Below are 24,771 nucleotides of genomic sequence, written 5' to 3'. Positions count from 1 at the left end.
CTATTAAAAGGAAAAATTGTATGTTACAGAGATTTTCATATTGGCTTTCAATTAACTTCTACCACATGCAGGATTTTTGACTACTAATCAAATAACTTTTAAAAAAACATTTATTTATAAAGTTGAATATTTTTAAATGTACATTACATTTGTTGACTGATAGGGATTAGTTGGCCTCATGTTACAAAGCAAATGAGAAATAAACTGCCACCCATCGATGTTTTTTGACCGATGATAATTTTAAAATAATATCATGTGGGTTTTTCCCAAAAGTAAGGAGAAAATAAGCTATGTAGATATAGCTCTGTTTAATCTCTTCTTCTATAGTCATTTGATTATACTCCTAATTAGAATCCAACTCTCATTATACTTTGAAAAATGAAGAGCTGTTATCTGTAGTAATTTGTCACCTTGAATATGTGTCTGAGCAAGAATATATAAAGTTCCCTGTGGATGTATACTCTGCCAGTGTACCTAAAAAGAAAATATAGGCTAATTAAGATCAGTCAGGTCTTTTATCATCCTATACCAGTCTAGGACCTGCTCTTTTTAAATTAATTTTTACCTTATGTCTCATGGTTACCATTAGTTGCTAGAAGAGTCATGCCAGTAAAACAATGACCAAATGGAATAGCTTCTTGGTCTTGCATTTTAAAGATCTGTGCTTTAATATCTATGTTTTAATTATTAGTTCATGTCATGAAAGATTTTGAGAAAAAAATAAAATTTTCAAAAAACAAATTTAAAAATGGAAATTTTGATCTTTAAGGCACTTGGCATATGTGAACTGATTGATCATCAATCCAGATTATTCTTTATTTCACATTTCACAAATTGATCTATCAAAGCATTTTTAGTAACATGATTCTGTTCTAGAGAATGTAATGTGTAACAAGGACAATGAGATGCCACCAACAATAGTTTTTTTGTACAATTGATCTGGAAATAAATTATGTGGGATGAAAAACCTACTCTGGTTCAGATATAAGCACCTAATAGTTGTTTTTCATTTGTTTTTTTTTCCCCAGGTTGAGATAATAGAGAAGTGTTTTAACATTTACAGTATTCTACATAGACCTAAAAATGTTCTATTTTGATAACCTCCTCCATTTATTATTCTTATCTTTACTGTCCATCATCTTATGTCATTTCTTTCCTATTTTTAGAGGCATATTTATAGAATTCTTTAAAGATTTCAAAACTCTTTCTTCCAAATAATCTTTTGAGATAAGTAATATAATAATTATTAAAATGATTAAATGAGGAAACAGATCTAGGGAGATGATAACCTTCCTAAGTTATATGGGTACTATTGATAGGGGCTGGCATTTAAATGCAGGTCTATTTCTAAGTTCAGTTATCTTTTTTCTATACCCTGCTCCTGAACCAAAATTTGTGGAAGCACTCTTTAAGTCTTTAATTTATATTCAGCTCTATCAACTAAAAGTCATTATGCTGAGATAAATTCATCAAGAGTCTTACTTTCTAAGTTTTACATCTAATTTAATTTAGTAGAAGAACTTTAAGAATAATTTTCTTTGGGTTATACATTCACATCCACATTTGAATTTGGCATAATTCATTAAAATGAAAACATATATCTAACCTATACCACAATTGTGAGGGTCTTTTCCTTATAACAATCAAATCACTGAATCATTCGACAGAATTTTCTGCTTCCTGACTATTTGCAGTAATGTGGGATCCAATCTGGATCCTACAAATTAAGATTGTGGCTTATTTGTTGACTGCAATCCTTGTTACATGACTTCCTAGCACATTTGTTTTCATAATAGTCTGTCTCCAATAATCTACTATCCTTAACTTTTCATCATTTGTACATTATTCTTTCAGTTGAATACTGGGTATATACATACTTTTGCTATTCACATTTAATTCCAGATCAATATTCCAATATGTAAATCTTCAGCACAGGAAGTTTAACATGTTTGCTCTAATCATTATGATCATACCCTCATTTTTTTTCAAATGTGGCTTGGGCCACTTTGCCTACTCTCTTCCCTTTTTGTTCATGTTATCTTCCTGAATTTGGTGACTGAGGTATATTCCAATGCTTTCTCAATCTTTAAGATCATTAGCTTAGATATCCATAAAGCCCCTGCAGATTTTCTTGGAATTCTAAGAGGTCAATTATTTTCTAATATAAGAAGGAAGGAAAAAAGGAATGCAGGAAGGAAGGAAGGAATGCAGGAAGGAAAGAAAGGAAGGAAGGAAGGAAGGAAGGAAGGAAGGAAGGAAGGAGAAAAAAGAGAGAAAGGATGATACACAGATAGATAAATATATATGTCTGAAGTATTTACCACCAATTATTATTTCTTTTCTTCCTCAGAGCAATGGAGTTCTGCCTCTAAGGTAGCCATTAGGGAAAATAGATCTTGTGAACGACTTTGTGGATCTTGATTTGATCCAGTTCTACATACAACTTTCTTGCTTTAGTTGTATCTAGAATTAATCTCCTCAACAAAAATCAATGTTCTCTGGATTTAGACTACTATCCTGTTATACATTCATTCCTACCATTTTTCCCAACAGAAGTTAATTTCCCCTTGTAGTTCATACAGACACAATGTTCAGAAACTGTTTTTTATGTTTTTATTGAAATTATCAAATTATCAAATCGTATGTATACAATCAATAACTGAAAAAGGGCTAGCTGGAAAACTATATGTGTGTAACAAGTATTTTTTTCTAAGTCCTTCTTATTATGTAGAATACTATGATTTGCTAAATTAGCATTTATTTCCTTAGTTCAGGGAAATTTAATATATTGACAGAGAATTGTTTTTGTTCGACTTTCAGTCATGATTTAGCATATTAAGTTAACAAATATGGTTGTTATCTAATTAACTTTAGTATCAGTTCCATGCCAGGAATTATTGCTCAACCTCCTAATGATAAGCTCCTGATATATATCTAAGGGATGTTGAATGTCCAGGCAGCGAAAAAACTGCTACAACAGTAGGCTCCCTTTGCTCTTTCCTCTGTCCCAGATTAGGCTGTCCTAGAAAAGGTAAGATTTCTGTCATATTATTATAATAATGATAAATCAAACTGAATGCCTCATTGATAGGAGGACCAGTAACATCTTAAAAGTAAACAAAAGTTACAAAAGTAACAACTTAAAAGTAAATAACTATTACATTAATTAATTGGCATCCTTAGAGTAGATCAGAAATTTTATGCCTGTGTTATAGGAGAGGAAGCTAAAGTTCAGCAATTTGTCTCCAGATGTTCAACATGTGGTAAACCCAGGACTAAAACTTAGAAATTTCTGACATTCATTATTTTTGAATTCTCATTGGAAAAATCCATACTGTTTGACTTGATAGTAAATGTGGACTTTTTAAAAATTCAATTTTATTTTATTTTAAATTTCAAATTCTCTCCCCTTCCCTATCTATTGAGAGGGCAAGAAAAAGAAAAAATTACAAATGATGTATAATCATGTACAACAAATGTAGATGTGAACATTTTGCCAAAAAAAAAGTCATTTGCAAGGAAATTTAAATTCACTTCTAAATTATGTCCTTTATTCCTTAAGGAAGATATAAAATTGGACTATACAATTTTCAGGCTAGGAAAAAAAAAAGGGATGTCATGTTTTATCATACATGATAATACTTTTGAATATTTATGTTCAGATGATGTCTATGACATATGAGGTATTTCCTACTGTGTATGGCCAAAGACACAGAATACTAAAGTTTTTTTTCTTATTTCAGGTCAGGGTCATGTACTTAAATGCATAATTATTGATCTCTGAGTTTTACTGAACTTTTAAAAGAATAAAACAATGACCTTCCCCTTCTTATCACATACAAATTATTATTAAATAATACAGTTAATTCTGTTTCCTAGAATTCAATTGGTTAGCAACTCTCATTAAGACTCTAATGGACTCTTTCACTTTGAAAAAAATGGTGATCATCATTGTTTATAAAAATATCATTGTGGGGGGCAGCTAGGTGGCGCAGTGGATAGAGCAACAGCCTTGAATTCAGGAGAACCCGAGTTCAAATCTGGTCTCAGACACTTAACACTTTCTAGCTGTGTGACCCTGGGCAAGTCACTTAACCCCAGCCTCAGAAAAAAATTAAAAAGTTAAAAAAAATAAAAATATAAAAATATCATTGTGGCCACCCTAAAGACAAGTACATTTATCTCATCAAAGAAATATTAAATTACTTGCTCTACAATTTTAGAATGACACTGGTTTAGTGTATTTCATTTTCTTGGATTCATTCTTTTAAAACTGATTGCCTATGTAACAATCTACTGTGATTCCAATTTTGAAGAATGCTACCCACATCATAATAGAAAGACAGTGATATAGTATATAAATGAGACATGCATTTTCGGATATGGCAACTATGGGAACTTGTTTTGATTTATTATACTTCTTTTCTACATGGATTTTGTTCTTCATTTCATTTTTTTCCCAGTAGAGGAGTACTTGGAGGGAGAAAACAAATGCTTGAGAATTGAAAAAAGATAAAGAGAATAATCATAAAATGAATGTTCTATGTATGATATATGTAAAAATTTTCTATTAACTAGTATATTTGATTACTCAGAACACTCCTCTTTCCAACTTACCACACAAATTGGCATTCATTCAATGACTACTTGTTGAATTTAATATCACTTTCTGAAAACAAGTTGTTTCTTTTTCAAATTACACCCTGCTATTTGTGTTAGTGAACAAAATTCCCTAAATAAATATGTATTGATTTTTCTTAAGTTTTCCTTACCTGAAATTGATCTGTAATTTTTCACCCTTACAGAATGGTGGATGTTGGGGGCCAAAGATCAGAAAGAAGAAAATGGATACACTGCTTTGAAAATGTCACCTCTATTATGTTCCTAGTAGCCCTTAGTGAATATGATCAAGTTCTTGTGGAGTCAGACAATGAGGTAAGTGCATACTAGGAAATGCTACTAATCGATTATATTCTTAGTACGTAATAGAAGTGATAGTGGTGGTGTGTATGTGATTGTGGGTGTGAGAAAAGGAGAGGAAGAGAAAATAAGAACAGAAAAAACAAATGTTCTCTCCTGATCTCTTGCTAGCTGACTTTGGGATCTATTTAATATGCAACAAAAAACCCCAGTATATGTCCAGTTTAGATGCCTATGTGTGCTAAAACTTTTGAGAAACCATAATGTGATTTATTTATATACACAAATAAGTCTCTGTATTTACACATACATAGTATATGTTTATAGAAGCATATATGTATAACTTGAACATATATATTTATATGTCCTAAATCAAGTCTGTTTTACCAGGATGTATGAACAGATATGGTTGCAATTTTAATTTTAACCCCTTGTACTCACTTCATTTCAACAAGCACTTAGTTCTTACTATGTGCTAGATAGCTTCCTTTGAATGGTAGATCTGGGTATCTTATGGTATGGTAATTAACCTGGGATTTTTGTTTGTTTTTTGGTTTTGTTTTGTTTTGTTTTTTATCAATGATGGACAGATAGTCCTGAAGAGAATCTGAAGCTTGATTTTTTTTTTTTTTTTTTTAGATGAGGATGACTGTAGCTAAGCCAATTTAGGGATATTATGAACTGTTTTGAGGATTTGTTCTCTGCTTTTGTAGATTGTTCAGGAATTCTCTAGAATGTTGCCTCTTAACCTGTGCTAGATGTTTAGAGATTTGTTCTCATGTCTTGAATTTGTGAGCAAAAAGATGAAAACAAGTGATACACTACTATAAAGAATTATTTTGCAAATGTTTAAATTGTTTTGTGACTTTTCTCTATACATGAAAAGATGTTAGTTAAAAATGGTTTACATGTGACAGAGGATAAGACTTTTAATCACTTAAGTCTGAGCCCTTGGTTGGTGCAATCTAGGAGATATTCATGGTAAATGCTGGGATCTATTTCTGTCATATTAACTTAGCTGAATGAGAATTCACAACTCAGAGGTTAGCAATAATTAATGTGTGTGTGTGTGTGCACAAAAATAAAAGATTCCAAGTGACAAATGCAATGTGGACTAAATGTAAAAGTTTCCTCTTTTGTTAACATAATTTAGGCATTGTTCCCTTATGCTTTGTAAGCTAATCAGGACTTCTGGGGTGAACTTATGTGCAGGATGTTTAAAGATATTATCTGTTGGAATAGTTAGTTCTGATTCAAAGGGTAGTCTTGCTGGAAAGAAGAGGAAGCTCTTTGCCCTAAAGGGTTAGTTTTATTTAGGAAAATTTAATCTGGTGTTTGCAAAAGTTCATATGTTTCATATACATATTAAATTACCTTTATTTAAAGGTTAGAATATGTGGAAAAATTGGTGTTATATCTTCCAAGGTTGACTGAGATAAACCTTGGTATATTTTCTGTGTTTACTCTCAAGGAAATAACATGTTTACAAGACATGTAGGAGCTGCTAGTCTCAGTTCATTTTAACTTTCTGTCTTTTTTGTTGTTGAAATGAACAAATATCTCATGTACAATATGCCAGCAATTCAGCATCACTTTGCCTTCTATATATATCCTTGATAAAAGTTATATGAGTATCCCTTATATAGATCTACATCCTGATCATATTTGAAAGCAAAATATCAGATACTGACCACATGCTTAATGTATGATATCCTTTGCCTAAATTTCTCTGCCTTTAGATTTTTAAAGTTTTGTCATGGTTCTTAGAATAAGTATCTGGATCAAGGAAATGCTTCTTTCTAAGAATGTGGTTTGTTCAGTTGTCCAACTGCCAACTCTTTGAATAATTCTCCTCCCTCCCACTAATAGGCTGCTCCTTAGCAATAAAGAAAAGCAGCTAAACAAAGCCAGCTCTGAATTTGTAGGCCACCTTTCTAACAAAAAGAAGAACATGTGCTTGGTTATCAGTCTGGATACCAAGCAAAATTGGACATTGTATTTGATCTGAATTCTGCTGTCTTTTAATGTTGTTTTTCTTTAAAACATTGTGATTGGTATAGATATTTTTTCTTTGCTTCTACTTTATTTGATCATATAGTTTTGCATAAATCTTTCCATGCTCCTATAAATTTTTTCATCTTTTTTTATACAATACAGTAATATCACATAAATGAGTATTTATATACCACAATTTGTTCAGCTCTTTATTTCTCACTTGATTGAGTACTCACTTTGTTTCCATTTCTTTTTGTTGCTCCAAAAATGCTATTCTAAATATTTTGATACATAATTAGGAGATAATACAAAATATTATTTTTTATTTAATTCTTTTTATTTATTTTTTTTGCTGAGGCAATTGGGGTTAAATCTGAGCTCGAATTTGAACTCAAGTCTTCCTGACTTCAGGACCGGTACTCTATCCACTGCGCCACCTAGCTGCCCCTAAAATATTATTTTTTAAAAAAGAAATGTTCAATACCAAAAAATAAAATAAAATAAAATATTTTGATATATATGGGAGTTATTTTTCCTATCTCTCACCTCTTCAAAGCATATGCCCCAGTAGAAGAGTTATTGAATCAAATGGTATAAAACATTTAGTAACTTTTTTTTAAAGTGTATCACTCTAAATTATTTTCCAGGACATTTGGACCATTTTGACAGCATATTAATGAGTTCTTTCAGCTTTGACTATTTCTATCTTTTATCATCTTTGCCAGTTTTCAGGTTTAAATCTCAGGGATGCTTCAATTTGCCTTTTTTTATTGTTGTTATGCAACTTCCCTATGCTTTGTACCCTGCAGACTAATTTAAAACAAAGGAAATATCCATGGTTTAAAAAAAAAAAAAACCTAACAGGAAGAATAAATTAACCTGTTTATCAAGTTTTAAATTAGGCGGTTTCTTATATTTAATTGTTTATTTGCCTTTTTAATTTGTATCTAGCATTTTTTCATTGTTTATACATTTTATAGTTGTAGAAATAAGATTGGCAAGATTGGATAAGAAGGATGAGAAATGGGAAAGATTCTTGGATGACTGAGGTAACAAATCTGAGGTTATGATCAAATGAAATAATATTTGTAAAGTCCTTCATACAGTACTCAGTACATGGTGAATGTTTATTACATCCATCCATCTTCCAAGCCTAACTGTCTGAGAAGATAGTGATATTTTTTACAGAATAATACTGGATTTTACAGTGAGGATATTTTCATTTTGAACATGAGTACGATATGCCTGAAGGACATTCAGGAAATATTCCATGGGTAGCTGACATTATAAGAGTGAAATTCAGGAGAAATCCTGAGTGGACTTATAGACTTAGGTATCATCTATGCAAAAATAATATTTAACCTGTAAAAATGGATTAGAACTTTAAAAAATTGTATATAAAGAGAGAAAGAAGAAGGCTTAGAACAGAACTCTGGTTACCTACACTAAGATGGAAGGAAAAGGATGATGATCTAAAAAAGAAGAGATCAGACAAGCAAGGGCACCAGGAGAAATTAATGTCAGGAAAACTAATGGAGGAGAGGGAAATGCTACTCATTGTTCTGGTCATATCTACAAATTCATTCCTGGTAGCAATGTGAGAACACGTTCATAAACTTGTTTCTATTTGGGCATTTCTTTTGAATTCTCCTTATCTATAAAGTTCTACCTCTCACTATCCCCCCCTAAATCATTTAAGGATACTCATAGCTAAGGAGTTCTATTTTTTCCTAAGGTTTAAAAAATATATTCTGTGCATTGGTAGGATAAAAATAAAAAGAAATTCCTGAAAGATTATCCTTAGGTTTGAAAGTTCATGTTCATCACTTTAATCTAAAGGAGATTTCTTTATTCCTCACCTTGTATATACTTACAAAAATGATCTGAGAAGAGATTCTGATAGTCCTGTTCTTATCCTAGAAAGGTAGAAAAAGTGAACAACTGAGAGCTGAAGGGAAGAAAAAAAGGAGCCTTTAGATTGTGTCTTTGCTTTTGATTTTTAAAAAATACTCTGAATACCTTATACTTTAACTTTTGTATTGCTGTGCTTTTGTTTGTTCCAACTGAACAGACAAGTGGATTTTTCTGGAACTTTTTGATATAAATTTCTGCATGTGCTCCATTCACAAAGACCTCTCACTTGATCCATGTTTTCCCTCTAGCTATCATCTGCCCCATATTTCTCCTCTTTTTTATGGCTTAACTTAAAATGTCATCTATATAATAGATGCCTCCTCTTCCTTTCCTCTCACTTTCTTTTCACTTTTTTTTTTTTTTTTTTTTTTTTTTTTTTGTGTGTGTGTAAGGCACTTTCCAAGGGTCACATGGCTAGTAAGTATTAAGTATCTGAGACTGGATTTGAACTCAGGTCCTCCTTACTTCAGTGCTAATGCGCTCCTATTTTGCTATCTAGCTGGCCCCTTTCTTCTCACTATTAACTTTTAATAATATAGTTTCTGAATTCCTCACTCAACCAAAACTGCTCTCTCCAAAGTTATTTGTAATCTCTCTGTAACTTTGAACACTATGGATCACCCTCTTCTCCATAACTAAGTTTTTGTAGTACTACCCCTGATTTTCCTCCTATCTATCAGACTGTACTTAGTGATCTCATCAGTTCCCAAAGATTCAGTTGTTATCTCTAAGCTGAAGATTTTAAAATCTACTTATCCAGCTCTAATTTCTTCTTTGACCTTTAGTATCACATCTCTAACAGCCTATTGGACATCTTAAACTATATGTCCTTTAAATATCTTAAATTCAACATATCCAAAATTGAACAGTCTCCTTCCTTCCCTCTCTTGTAACTGCTGAGGGTACCACTGTCTGCCCAGTTACCTTGGCTGACAACCTCAGTTGTCATTCTTGATTCCTCATTCATACTCTCCATGTCCAATATGTTACTAATTTTTATCAGTTTCACTTTCATAAAGTCCATCATATATAACCCCTTTTCTCATGATGCTGACATTTCCCTGGTAGAGGTGTCCACCTCATGCTGTCTCATATTGCACAATTCATGTGCCAAGTCAAGGTATACCTCCAGAAGTTATTAGTCCTCTCCAAATGAAGGATAAATAACAACTACTACAACAGCTTTTTAGGTAGTCTCTCTGGGATGAGTCTCTCCTCAATACAGTCCCATCTTCTACTCAGTCATCAACCTGGTCTTTCTAAAACATAGGTTTAACCATGTCACTCTCCTTACTCAATATATTAATTCTAGTTGCTCCCTCTCACCTTCATAATTAAATATAAACTCTGGTTGGTATTCAGAGTCCCTCACCACTTGACCTTCTCCTCCTTTCCAGTCTTTTTATACCATACATCACACCCCTCCAAGTATTTTCTGATTCAATGGCATGAATCTCTTTGCTATTTCATGAAGACATTTCATCTCTCAACTCTGGGCATTTCACTGGATGCTCTTTATGCGTGGAATACTCACTCTACATTTCTACCACCTGACTTCCTTGATTTCCTTCCAGTCACAGCTAAAAACCCACCTTATATATGACAATTTTCTTGAATTCCCTCAATTATAGTGCCTTTTCTCTATTGACTATGTCCAATTAATTTTGCATGTAACTTATTTGTACATAAAAGCAATTTTTTTTCATATCTCTCACAAGTTTGATTATGGGTTTTTTAAGAGTAGGAACTGTTTTTGCCTTTCTTTATATCCCCAGCACTTAATACAGTAATAATAGTGAATTAATAAATGTTTATTGACTGTCTGACCTCCTAATAATGGACTGAAATGATGAGGCACTAGCCCTCTTTTGGGATGCTGATCTGGAAACCTTTTGTACTTTCCTTCATGGTGACTTCAAGCACAGGGCCATCTACTTCAGGCATGATTACAGCAGTCAGCTAGTTACATAAATATAACTCAGTTTATCAGTGTATTTTTGATCAAGTATTTTTTTTAATTCTTCACTGATTTCATTCAGATGTATGAACTCTGAGGGGAAGGGAGACATTTTCAGGATCATTGCTCTTTCTTATTTATCACATGAGTTCACCGGCCAGCCTGATTTCTTCTAACTGAATTTATATAACATATAGGATCTCAAAGGACTTTAGGCATTATACAATAATCTTACTTGTGTGCTTTCTTAGTAATGGAAATCTCTATAAATTATACTAAATAACATTTGTGAATTTTATTGGCATATGTTAGTTTTTTAAGGACTTAGATGAACATTTTAAAGACTCCTCAAGATACTGACTCTTTAGTTCTATCCATGCTCTCCCCAAATTGTGCAGCTAATCAGAAAGGGAAGAATAAAATAATTATAAACCACATTTATATAAAGCACTATAAAGCTTACAAGCCACAATCCTGTGAAATAAATAGTATAATTACTTTAACTTCCATTTTCCAGATGAGTAAAATGAAGCCCAAAGAGAAATTAAAGGGATTGCTAAGTCTTACATAGCAAGTAAGTGCCAAAGCTGTGACCCAAAACCCAAGCTACTACTAAAGAAAAGTCTAATAGCTCACATATATATATATATATATATATGTGTATATATATATATACACACATATATATATATATATAAACCATATTAGAAATTAAAATAAGGATAAAAAGCCTATTGCATGTTAACATAAATAATATTCTTGTCAAAAAAGGACTACATTTTCTGAAACAAAAAAAAGTAAGAGTGTCTGTATTTGCAAAACCTAGTTTAATAAAAGGCAGCTGGATTCTCATATCTGCTTCTTCATTCAATGTATTACATTTTGTTTTTATTGAAATAGATAAAGAAAATCTGGCCTCATATGGATATGAAGTTGAAAAAGGAAAGAGTATTTTCATAGGCAAATAGCTTCTTAGTATCTTTGTAAAAATAGTTTTAACATTAAATTTTCCCAGACAATTCTCTACTTTTTTGGAGTTTTTTTTCCCCCTATTCATTTCTTTGTTGCATATCTCCTTGCCTTCTATTTTCTTTTGCATTTGTTTGCTATCTTTTCCATAATTTTTTTAAATATTTGATTTTCCCCAGTTACATGTAAAACAATTTTTATAAACTTTTGAATTCACAATTCTCCCCCTTTCTATTCACATCTTCCCACATATCGAGAAGGTAAAAGTCCATGTGAAGTTGTGCAAAACATAGGCCTCCCTCTCTCCCAGGAAAAAACTCTCAAAAAAAAAAAAGAAAGTTTAAAAAAAAGTATGCTTTGATTTGCATTCAGAGGCAATTATTTCTTTCTCTGAGTATGAGTAGCATTTTTCATGAGTCTTTCAGAGTAGTCTTGGATCATTGTATTGCTAAGAATAGCAGTCATTCAACAGCTGATCATCCCACACCTTTGCTATTACTAGCAAATGTACACTGTATATTTCACTTTGCTTAAGCTCTTGGAGCACTTCCCAAGTTTTTCTGATAGCATCCTGCTCATCATTTCTTATAGAACAATAATATTCTTTCATAATGCTATGCCCCAATTTATTCAGGCATTCCCCAATTGATAGATATCCCTTCAATGTCCAATTCTTTGGCCTGAGAAAAGAGCTGATATAAATATTTTTATACATATAAGTTTTTTTTTTTTAAATCTCTTTTGGATTTCATGCTTAGTAGTGATATTGTTAAGTCAATGATTTTATAACCCTTTGGGTTATAAATGATCTTTTGATCATTTATCAATTGAGGAATGGCTCTTTTTAAAATCAGTTTAACTCAGTTCTCTATGCATTTGGGAAATGAGGCTTTTATCAATAAAACTTGCTTTAAAATTATTTTCATAATTACTAGTGTTAACTCTTTCTCCCACATTTATCGTATTCTCTCTTTCCTCTCACTCTGTACTTTCTCAAAAGTGTTTTGTTTCTGACCATCCCCTCCCCCTCTCTTCTGTCATACCCTTCTTCTCTTATCCCCTTCCCTTCCTACTTTCCCAAAGGGTAAGATAGATTTCTATACTAATTTTGAGTGTGTATGTTATTTCCTCTTTGAGATAATCCTAATGAGAATATGATTCATTTTCTTGCTTTTTTTATGGCAGATAATTTACACCATTCCACCTTTCCCTTTCCATTTCTCTCAATACATTCCCCTCTCACCCCTTGATTTTATTTTATTTTTAAAAATATTATCCCTTCATATTCAACTCACCTCTGTGCCCTTTATCTATATATACTCCTTCTAGCTGCCATAAAAATGCAGATGTTCTCATAAGTTACAAAGATAATCTTCCCATTTAGGAATGTGAACAGATAAACCTTATGATTTCTCCTTCCTGATTTCCTTCTTATACTTCTCCTGAGTTCTGTATTTAAAAATCAAATTTTCTGTTCATCTCTAGTCTTGTCATCACAAATGGTTGAAAATCCTCTATTTCATTGAATGTCCACCTTTTCCCCTGAAGGTTTATACTCAGTTTTGCTGGGTAGGTGATTCTTAGTTATAATTCTAGCTCCATTGGTCTCTGAAATATTATATGTCAAACCTTCTGATCTTTAATATAGAAGCTGCTAAATCTTGCATTATTCTGACTGGCCACACTATACTTGTTTCATTCTGGCCACATACTATATTTTCTTCTTGACCTGGGAACTCTAGACTTTGGCCATAATCTAGGGAGTTCTCCTTTTAGGGATCTCTTTCAGGAAGTAATCAATAGATTCTTTCAATTTCTATTTTACCATCTGGTTCTAGAATATCAGGACAGTTTTTCATCATTTAGGCTCTTTTTTCAAATGTACAGATTGAGCCCTTCTATCGGAATAAATCTTTCCATCAGGGGCTAGTCTTAGGCATGACCTCCATAAAAGCCTCCATAGAAGATATATCCACTCCATTGGAAATCAAATGTACTTAGTTTTTGAGCTGGATGATTCCTTGGCCAGCCCCATAATATTGACAAGAAGAAACTGAGATCCAAATAAGATATACAATCAGGGAATGGCAAAACCTAAATTTGAACTAAGATCTCTTACTCTGTATCTAGAGTCTTTCTACATCCGTTAGTTCTTTTAATATATTGTGGGTATCAATGCAAAACTCAAATAATATCTATCTTTTGTCATTCAGTTTACTCATAATCAGACTTCTGATCTATATCTCATAAAGATTTAGAAGAGATGTCAAAACTCAATGACTAGAAGCTCTAATAGGATCTTTGAATCTTCAGTTTTGGTGTCGGGAACAGACTGCTGCCTGAGGACAAGTAGACCTAAATAGGAAGATGTTCACTATCAGAAAGTTGGCCCCAAGTGATGCATTCTTTGGCCATAAGAATCCATGAAATACTTTGTTTTCTAATAAAAATAAATCATCACAGTGGGCATGAACAAGTGCCAGCTGCTGGCAGAACACAATCTGCATGTAAAGCCCACAGGGGAGGATACAGGAATGAGGTGGAAAAGTGGCCTCTTTTTTCCATGCTTCCAAAGGACAGGGAGTCAATGGAAGTAGGGAGAGTAAAGAACAATATCTTTGCAAATCTTTACAGGCCCTTTAAAATTATAACCCATCTGTCAGCAAAGAACCACCCCCTCAAAGGAGTTGGAACATTGGGGATAGATACACTAAGCACAGTTCTTCCTCCAGTACTGTTCTGTGAACTCAAATACCCGATATGGCACAATGTGCCAACCTTTACAAAATAGAGGTATTGTAAGAGCCAGTGTCCATAGGGTCCAACCAAGGGTATTGTCCTTAAATAACATCCCTCTTCTGTGAAAGAGGCCAGATAAAATGGTCTGTAGCTCCAGAATTCCAATATATGTATGTACTTTTAGACGTAACTAAATGATACAGAAGCTTCAGGGAGAGAAGATAATCTTAAAGGCACTAAGTGGACATGAAGCATGGGGAGACTGTTGGATGTAGTGAAGGCAATAAAGGATTTGGAGGAGAGAAGCATATATCCAGAATTTTTAAAGATGCAGAAGGGTCACCCGGGGACAAATACCAGAAGGATTTATTATCAAGAGAACCACTGATTTGTAGCAGTTGTATCTAAAAGTACAAATTATAAGACTTAGAGCTTATTTAAATTTGAAAAAAAAGAAACATAAGGCTATAAATTAAAAAAATAAAACAAGTAATACAATAAATTAGCAAGGTTTTCTTGATGTTATTACTTCTATGTCAGCCCTAACTCTTTCCATGAACCATAAGATTTGGTATATTACCAAAATAATGGCATAAACAAATTTTTAAAATACCTGTCCAATATAGAGCTAATAACAGATTTTTGAAAACTGGGTCTCTCTTTCTCAAGTAGAAGTATGAAGACAACTTACAGAACTATCCTATAGGATTCTACAGGATCTTTACTTCTTTTTTTTATTATTATGGCTTTTTATTTACCAGATATGGGTAATTTTACAGCATTGACAGTTGCCAAACCTTTTGTTCCAATTTTTCCCCTCCTTCCCCCCCACCCCCTCCCTCAGATGGAAGATTGACCAATATATGTTAAAGATGTTAAAGTATAAATTAAATACAATATAGGTATACATGTCCAAACAGTTATTTTGCTGTAAAAAAAAGAATCAGACTTTGAAATAATGTACAATTAGCCTGTGAAAGAAATAAAAAATGCAGGCAGACAAAATTAAAGGGATTGGGAATTTTATGTAGTGGTTCATAGTCATCTCCCAAAGTTCTTTTGCTGGGTGTAGCTGGTTCAATTCATTACTGTTATATTGGAACTGATTTGGTTCATCTCATTGTTGAAGAGGGCCAAGTCCATCAGAATTGATCATCATATAGTATTGTTGTTGAAGTATATAATGATCTCCTGGTCCTGCTCATTTCACTCAGCATCAGTTCATGTAAGTCTCTCCAGGCCTTTCTGAAATCATCCCATTAGTTATTTCTTACAGAACAATAATATTCCATAACATTCATATGCCACAATTTATTCAGCCATTCTCCAATTGATGGGCATCCACTCAGTTTCCAGTTTCTGGCCACTACAAAGAGGGCTGCCACAAACATTCTTGCACATACAGGTCCCTTTCCCTTCTTTAAAATAAGAGCTTTACTTCTGACTTAATCTAATTATCCTTTCTGTAGGCAGCCTGGTAGCTGGTTCCCTATTTCTGGGAATTCATCATATTGATGCTGGACTTAGTTTGAACGTCTGATCAGCTCGGCTTATTGCAGTTCAGAATTCCTGAGCTCAAGAAATCCACCAGGCTTAGTCTGTCTGGTAGTAAGGATTCCACACCCAGCCTAGTTATGGATTATTACTGGAAATTGGCATCATTTCATTATGTTACAATATAAGCTTCTGGAGGGCAGAATCTCTTTAACTTTTGGTTTTTTATTGGCATTATTAAAATTTTTCACAAACCTCTTTATGTTTTAGTTCCCATAGTTATAAAATGAGAATAATATAGTTCCAACTTTATAGGTTTTTGTGTTAGGGTTGAATTAAATAATATTTTAAAAGTCTTTGAAAACTTGAAAGTGCTATATAAATATTAGTTAACTAATGGTGTTCAAACATTGTCAAGTTGGTCAGATATTGGCTGGATGTTACATTGATCCCAGCATTATTTGAGCAGGATAGAGAGGGTACTTTTTCCAGTAAACTTTGCCTTTCCACATCCATCCTTCACACCTGAATTTTTCTGTCTTTTCCTAAACTGAAGAGAGCTATAGAAATTCTTTCTTTTCTCCATTTGGAAGCATTTGGCACACAATGCCTCTAATTTTAGAGAGCTAGAATGATGTAATGGAGAGGCCATTTGAGTTGGGAGTCATGAAAACATAGATTCAAATCCCAACTCAGACACTTAAAAACTACGTAAGCTGGGCAAGTCATTTAAATATTTTGTGTGTTTTTCCATCAATGGCTTCTAAGATCCCTGCTAGGTCTAAATCTATGCTTTCCTAGAATATAGTGCACAGAAGCTGATAAATTCTACTTGCGTCTTGCTAAATTTTATTAAAATAATTGTAGATATCTCTAGTCCTTATATCACCATCATTTCTTTTTTTTCATCACCACTTTTTCTAAATATATCCCTCCCTACCTAGTGAATTGTCCATCACAACAAAAAATAAAAACACTTCAGCAAAACTAACCTAGATCATCAACTTATTTTGATAGTATATGCAATGTTCCATGTCTATATTCCCTCACCTATGCAAAGAAAATAAGGAGAGATGCATTTACTCTTCTCTTTTCCAAAGTTATTATAAATTTATATCATTTCATTTTAGGTTTTTTTTGGTATTTCCATTTACATATATTGTAATCATTGGGTATATTACTTCATTTTTTAATCAGTTCATATATTTTTTCCTTGCTTCTCTGAATTATTCATATTTATACTTTTATAAGACACAGGAATATTCCATTGTGTATCACAATTTGGTTGGCCATTCCCCAATCAATGTCACTTTTTGAGTCCTTGCTCTGCATATATTCCATAAGTAGCATAATTTTACTATGATTAGATTACTTCAAATAAGAATTTGCAATGTTTCTTTTCATATAGTCGCAGAATCTTTATAGTCACAGTTGTGACAAACTGAGAATATGTTTTTAAGGGAATTATAGAACTTTATAGTTGGATGGAAACTCATCAAATATTTATTTCAAACTACAGCAGAAAAAGAATTCCCACTGCAGAATATTCAGCTAGTATAATGACTTTTTTAAAAAATTAAAAATAAATAATAGTATATAAATTGTGAATATAGTCTATTGTCAGCTAATAAAGAAAACTAAGGAATGGGAGTAAAGCTATGGGTCTTCCAACAAAGCTAGTTCTCATTTCCAGGCTCAGAATTATACAGGAGTAAGGGAATGAACAATGTCTCTCTCTCAGCTGTCCAAAAATACTCATGTATTAACATTTTGCCAGTCTAGCAATATTCCAAATGTCACTACTATATTAAATTAACATCTTAGACTCCTCCCCCCCCCAAAAAAAACCAAACACCTTGGTTCCTCAGGTGTTAACCCTAACCTCTGATGACCAACTTGCAGAATACATGACAACTTTTTGAAAAACCATTTATTTTACTAATAGCAGAGAAAATAAATATAATTATTCTTCATTAGGTATGTTAACTAAAATAAAATATAAGTAGGGGTAAATATAGAGGGCTTAAAATGCCATGCTGAAGGAGTATTTTTTACTCTAGATATAGTAGGGGTCCCCTGAAGATTTTTGAGCAAAGGTGTGTCATAATCAGAACTGTATCACAGGAAGAATGCCTAAGAAACTATGTGGAGAAAGGGAGGATCCAAGATATCAGAGTAAAAGCAGGGGCTCACTTGATTTCTCCCAAATTTGTCTTCAAACTTTAACATAACACTTTAAAACAAATTCTGGAGAAGCAGAATCAATTAAAGGACAGGATAAAACAACATTTCAATCCAAGGCAACTTAGAAGATTGATAAGAAAGGATATCTTGTTGGATGAAAGTGAAGTATAGTTCAGTTCAGGCTGCCCACTTTAAGCCAGCAGCAAAAAGCACACTGGCAAGCAGTAAAAGAGGTACCCAGCAAGCCAACGGTACTTAGCAAACCAACAACAGGGTGAGCTGGCAAGCCAGCAGCAGATCTTAGGGGGAAGGGGATTACCTTCTCAGCACACAAATGGTGAGAACAGGACAACTGGTCAGAAAGAGATTATTGGGGACACTTTGCTTGCACTGGGACTCAAATGAAGAAGTCACAGCTACAGGGGAGCAAGGAGTCTGGTCATAGTTCTAGAGTGAAAAATAATGCTTGAGTTTGCTCATAAATCATGTTATAGATCAAGAGAGCAGTGACCATATCTCTCCTTAAAACATACTTGGAAGAACTTAAATTTTATAGACTCCAGGAACTAGCTCTGAAAATAACTACACACAAAAAAATTAAAGCTTGGGACAATGCCCCTTCTACCATGGGAGGAATTCCCACCTTTGACATAAAGTTAAAATCATGAAATGGGCTGAAAAAATGAGCAAGCAACAAGAACAGAAAAGAGCCTGATCATATAATGTTGCTATGGTGACAGATAAGATAAAAAACCCCAACAAACTCAAGAGGAAAACAATGTCAAAACATATACATGCAAGTCTTCAAAGGAAATAAAAGTGAGGTGAAATCAGTCCAAAAAGATTTACTGGAAGAGCACAAAAAGAATTTTAGAAATCAAATAAGAGAAGCAAAGAAAATTTGGAAAAAGAAATGAGAATAGTGCAAGAGAATCATTTTTAAAAAAGAGCTAACAGCTTGGTAAAGGAAGCACAGAAAAATGGGAAAAGATGTATAAAAATTCATGGAAGAAAACAACTCCTAAAGAAACAAAATTTACCAAATGGAAAAGGAAGTATAAAAGCTCACTGAAGAAAATAAGTCCTTAAAAAAGCATAATTGTTTCAAATCACTACTGATCAGAGAAATGCAAATTAAGACAACTCTGAGATACCACTACACACCTATCAGATTGGCTAAGATGACAAGAACAAATAACGATGAATGTTGGAGGGGCTGTGGGAAAACTGGGACACTAATACGTTGTTGGTGGAGTTGTGAAAGAATTCAGCCATTCTGGAGAGCAATCTGGAACTATGCCCAAAAAGTTATCAAACTGGTATGCATACCCTTTGATCCAGCAGTGCTACTACTGGGCTTATATCCCAAAGAAATACTAAAGAGGGGAAAGGGACCTGTATGTGCCAAAATGTTTGTAGCAGCTCTTTTTGTAGTGGCTAGAAACTGGAAGATGAATGGATGTCCATCAATTGGAGAATGGTTGGGAAAATTATGGTATATGAAGGCTATGGAATATTATTGCTCTGTAAGAAATGACCAGCAGGATGAATTCAGAAAGGCTTGGAGAAATTTGCATGAACTGGTGCTGAGTGAAATGAGGAGAACCAGAAGATCACTATACACTTCAACAACAATACTGTATGAAGATGTATTCTGATAGAAGTGTAAATCTTCAACATAAAGAAGCTCCAACTCACTTCCAGCTGATCAATGATGGACAGAAACAACGACACCCAGAGAAGGAACATTGGGAATTGAATTTAAAATATTAACACTACTGTCTATCTACCCAGGTTACTTATACCTTCGAAATCCAATACTTAACGTGCAACAAGAAAATTGGATTTACACACATATATTATATCTAGATTATACTGTAACACATGTAAAATGTATGGGATTGCCTGTCATCTAGGGGAGGAAGTAGAGGGAGGGAGGGGAAAATCTGGAAAAATGAATACAAGGGATAATGTTTAAAAAAATGATTCATGCATATATACTGTCAAAAAAATGTATAATTATAAAATTAATTTTTAAAAAAGCATAATTGGCCAAACATCCAAAAACTTGCTAAAGAAGAATTAGAAATGACCCCATGAAAGCTAATGAGTCAATAAGCCATCAAAAAACAATAAAAACCAAATCAAAAGAATAAAAAAAGTAGAAGGAAATGTGAACTATCCTATTGAGAAAACAACAGACCTGGAAGATAGATCCAAGAGAGAGAATTTTTAAAATATTGAATTATCTTATAGCTATGTTCACAAAAAGAACTTATACATCATCTTTCAAGAAATTATCATGGAAAACTGTCCTGATATTATAGAACCAGAGTGTAAGATAGAAATTGAAAGAATCCACCAATCACCTTCTGAAAGAGATCCCAAGATGAAAATTCTCAGGAATATTCAGGATGCAAGCATCCAGAAAAAAAAAAAATAACAATTTAAATATCATGGAGGCACAGTCAGGATAGCACAGGATTTACCAGCTTAATTTACCATTAAAGGGTCAGAGGCCTTGATATATAATAATCCAGAGGGCAAAGGAGCTAACCAAAAATCACTTGTCCAGTAAAACTACTGACTGTAATTCTTCAGAGGAAAAAATGGATATTTAATGAAATACAGGACTTTCTGGCATTCCTGAAGAAAAGATCAGAGCTGAACTGAAAATCTGACATTCAGATACAAGACTCAAGAGAAGCATAAAATGATAAACAGGAAAAAGAATATACAAAGGATTCAATAAGGTTGAACTGTTTACATTCTTGCATGGGAAGATGATACTTGTAACTAAGAATTTTCTCATTATTAGGGAAGTTAAGAATATACATAGAAAGCATAGATGGGGTTGAATATGAGATGATTGTCTAAAAATAAAATGAAATGGGGAGAAAGAATACATGGTGGAAGGGGAAAGGACAGAGGTAGAATATTATCTCATATTAAAGAAGAACAAAAGGGGAAAAGGAGAGAGGTGGAAGGGAGTGCTTCAACTTCATTGTCATTGGAATTGATTCTACAGGGAAGTGGAAGAGGAAGGGGATAACAGAAAAGGAAGAGGTTGATAGAAGGAAGGGCATAGAGAGAGAGGTAGTTGTCAGAAGTAAAACACTTTTGAGGAGAGAACTTTTTAGAAAGAAGTTATATAAGGAAAGGGTAAGAGATGAGAGATGGGAACTTGGAAAGCTAATTAGGAGGCTGTTATAGTAAAAGGAGAAAGAGGAGGTTAGACACCATAAAAATAGGATGGAGGGAAATACATTGTTAGTAATCATAACTGTGAATGTGAAATTCACCTATAAAATGGAAATAGATAGCAGAGTAAATTAAGAATCAAAATCCTGTGATTTCAAAGAGGCCTGGAGAGACTTACATGAGCTGATGCTATGTGAAGTGAATAGAACCAGGAGAACATTGCACACAGAAATGGCAAATTAAGTACCAAATTGGAAATCTGCATAATCAAAAGAGGGATGAATAAAATCAAAAGTAAGAAAACTATTGAACTAATAAATAAAAGAAGGAACTGTTTTATGGAAGGGATAATAAAATAGATAAACTGTTGGTTAATTTGATTTTTTTAAAAAAGAAGGAAATCAAATTACTAGTATCAAAAGATGGGCAAATTTATTACCAATGAGGAGGAAATTAATTATCAGAAACTTTTTTTCCAATTATATGCCAATAAATCAGGCAACCTAAATGAAATAAATACTAGTGAGGAAATATTTGCTATGTGTTTTCTTTCATAATATGAATTTTTAAAATGAAAATGTTTTATATGATTATGCATGTGTAACTTATGTCAAATTGCTTCTCTTCTTAGGGAGAGGACAAAGGTGGAGAAGGACCAAATTTAGAACTCACAATTTTTAAATGAAGATTAAAAATATTTTTACATGTAATGGGAGGGAGAGAACTTTTTAGAAAGAAGTTATATAAAGAAAGAGTAAGAGATGAGAGATGGGAACTTGGAAAACCAATTAGGAAGCTGTTGTCATAATCCAAGTAAGAAGTATTGAATTAGGATAGTGTTGTGTGAAAACAAGGGCATGACATTGCAATTTACCTTTCTCCAGCAACATGCTGATATCTTGTCTAACATTCAAAAATGATAGACAAACTTTTCAGGGCATGATTTCAATGCATTGAATCTATCTGTGATGTAAAAGTGCCTTTGTGCCAGTGCTGTCCTATGTGAAAAGGAGTGTGCTTGTGTGTCAGTTGTGTATGTGAGGTGTTAAGAGTACCATAGGAAAGAATATTACACTATAAAAACTACAGTATCATGTTTAAATCTAAGTAGTGAAAGGCAGACATTTATCCCCTCCCCATTACTGATGACATCCCATTTCCTGAACTTGGAGGAATAATGTTTTAGTCTCAAATACCAAACAAGGGCTTAATTGAGTTCACTTAATAAATTTTAAATGTTGTAATAATAATAGTCAGCAGACATTTATTTAATGCTTACTATGTGCCAATCATTGTGTTAAAGTTTAGTGACATAAAAAAAGGTAAAGAACAAGAAGCTCACAACTAGTGAGGGAGTTAACATACGAACAATTATGTACAAACAAGCTATATACTGGACAGGGAAAGACTTCCTATAGAAGATACAATTTAGCTGGGACTTGAAAAAATCAAGGAAATCAAGAGACAGAAATGTTTCCAGTTTCCCCTTTCCAGATTTTACTGAATATAGTCTGATCATTTACTATTCTACTAAAAAAGTTATAATGACTCCCTATTGCTTCTGAGATAAAATGCAAATTCATCTGGTATTCAAGAGTCAGCTCTCAGAGCCTAGCATTTAATCAATAGTTACTAAAATTGAAATTTAATAAGTTAAATAAAATTAAATTGGGCAGCTTGGTGGTATAGTGGATAGAGTGTTAGGCTTGGAGTCAGCAAGGCCTGATTTCAAATTCAGTCTCAGACACTGATCATCTGTGTGAGCCTGAGCAAGTCACTTAACTTCTGTCTGCCTCAGTTTCCTCATCTGTAAAATGGGGTAAGAATAGGTATCACAGTAGTAAGGATCAAATGTGATGATATTTGTAAAATGCTTAGCACAGTTATCTCCTACATAATAAGCAATATATAAATGGTAGCTAGCTATTATTATCACGTTGTCTGAGTGAATGAATTGGATAACTATGTCTAGGGACATAGAAGAATATTAAAGAAAAAAACAGAGAATTTTAAAAACAAATTCATAAAATATAGTTTTATAGAATTAGAACTTAAAGGGACCATAGAGACCTTATCTAAACAAATTTATGAACCTGAGATTAAAAATCTGTCCTAGTCCAGGCCTGTCTTTGGGGCTAAAATGTTGGGGGTGGGGTGGGGTTGGGTTTTTGTTTTGATTTTTTCCCAACATAGTAGTAAACAAGAGAGCTAGAAATCAGATCCAGCCTTTCTTGATTCCAAATCCTTATCTATTTTACTACAATCCCTTTTGAAGAATCCCCCTCTAGCTAGGAAGCTTATGTAACTTGCAAGGCTTTTGTTTATTTGTTTTAAAAAATACTGTTCCTTAGGATCTCTTCTCATTTCCCAGCAACTTCTTAGAAGAAAAAAGATGAAAGTACAAGTCTCTGTGAAAATAAGTACAAACTAATGATTGAAGAGACCACATAACACATGATCAATATTTCTTATACTGAACACTGATTCATCCAAAACATGTCTGTAAAAATGAAGCCATTTTTAACTAGTCATAATAATGCAGCTGAAGGAGTACATTTAAAGAAGGGAGAGATTTACTGAGACCAGCCAGCTAGTCTCTTAGCACCAATTTGCTTGTCTCAAAAAAAAAAAAAAAAAAATCTGAATGTTGAGATGGAAAAGCTTAAATGAAATTTTAATCACCAATATACAATCAAATGACAATATATCAGGTCCTGAGCCAGGGCCTATTCTTCGATTGGCCATTTTTAAAACCATGAATTTAACCAGCTTGAATTTTTTTTTTTTTCCTATGGACCATTAGATCACGCCTTTCTAAATGAAAGATTTACTTTTTAATGTATTTCCTCAAGATTTAACACTTTATCTTTAGTTAAATCTCCAAAGAAATTGATATTTTTGTACAGTATGCTTACAATAGATGAATTAATAGAAATATAAATAATAAGGATGTATAGTAAATGTATAGGTTATAGATTTTCCTAACATCAGCCTGCAAGAAAGTAAGGGAACATGAAGACTAAATAAATTATCTCTAAGGTACTATTCTTCATATTATGAGTGTATGAACCTATATTTCCAACTAGTAATCAATAACTTGCCTTAACAATTAGGAGTCCAGAATATTAACTATATATGTTTAGAATGGGTGATTTAAATAATAACAGTTATTTGTCAAAAGAGACAAGCTCTTGTTTGATTTTTGGCACCTGATATCCTGACTCAACTCAAAGAATAAATCTTAAAATAGTGGTGAAAGAAGTGGTTTGAGGTTTTGACCTGTGGTTTCACTGGTGTAAGGAACTCCCAGTGGGGAAATTCTATCCTACAAATCTGGCAACTATTCTGAGGCTTAGTCTTAGAGAATTGCCTAAATCACTGACAAGTTGAGTAAGTCA

General features: G+C 33.1%; 1 protein-coding gene across 2 annotated transcripts in view; it reads left to right on the top strand.

The window, feature by feature from the left end:
- The window catches only part of LOC141550000 (guanine nucleotide-binding protein G(q) subunit alpha), a 396,434-nt gene that overhangs the window by 305,275 nt on the left and 66,388 nt on the right, over nt 1-24,771 (top strand). For both annotated transcript variants that reach the window (XM_074280106.1, XM_074280107.1), the window contains exon 5: nt 4,806-4,935. In XM_074280106.1, coding sequence (XP_074136207.1) covers nt 4,806-4,935 — 130 coding nt within the window. The remainder of the gene's footprint in view (nt 1-4,805; nt 4,936-24,771) is intronic.

Source organism: Sminthopsis crassicaudata, chromosome 1, assembly GCF_048593235.1.
Source record: "Sminthopsis crassicaudata isolate SCR6 chromosome 1, ASM4859323v1, whole genome shotgun sequence".
In the NCBI taxonomy this organism is placed as follows: Eukaryota; Metazoa; Chordata; class Mammalia; order Dasyuromorphia; family Dasyuridae; genus Sminthopsis; species Sminthopsis crassicaudata.
This window is presented reverse-complemented; position numbering and strand designations above follow the sequence as displayed.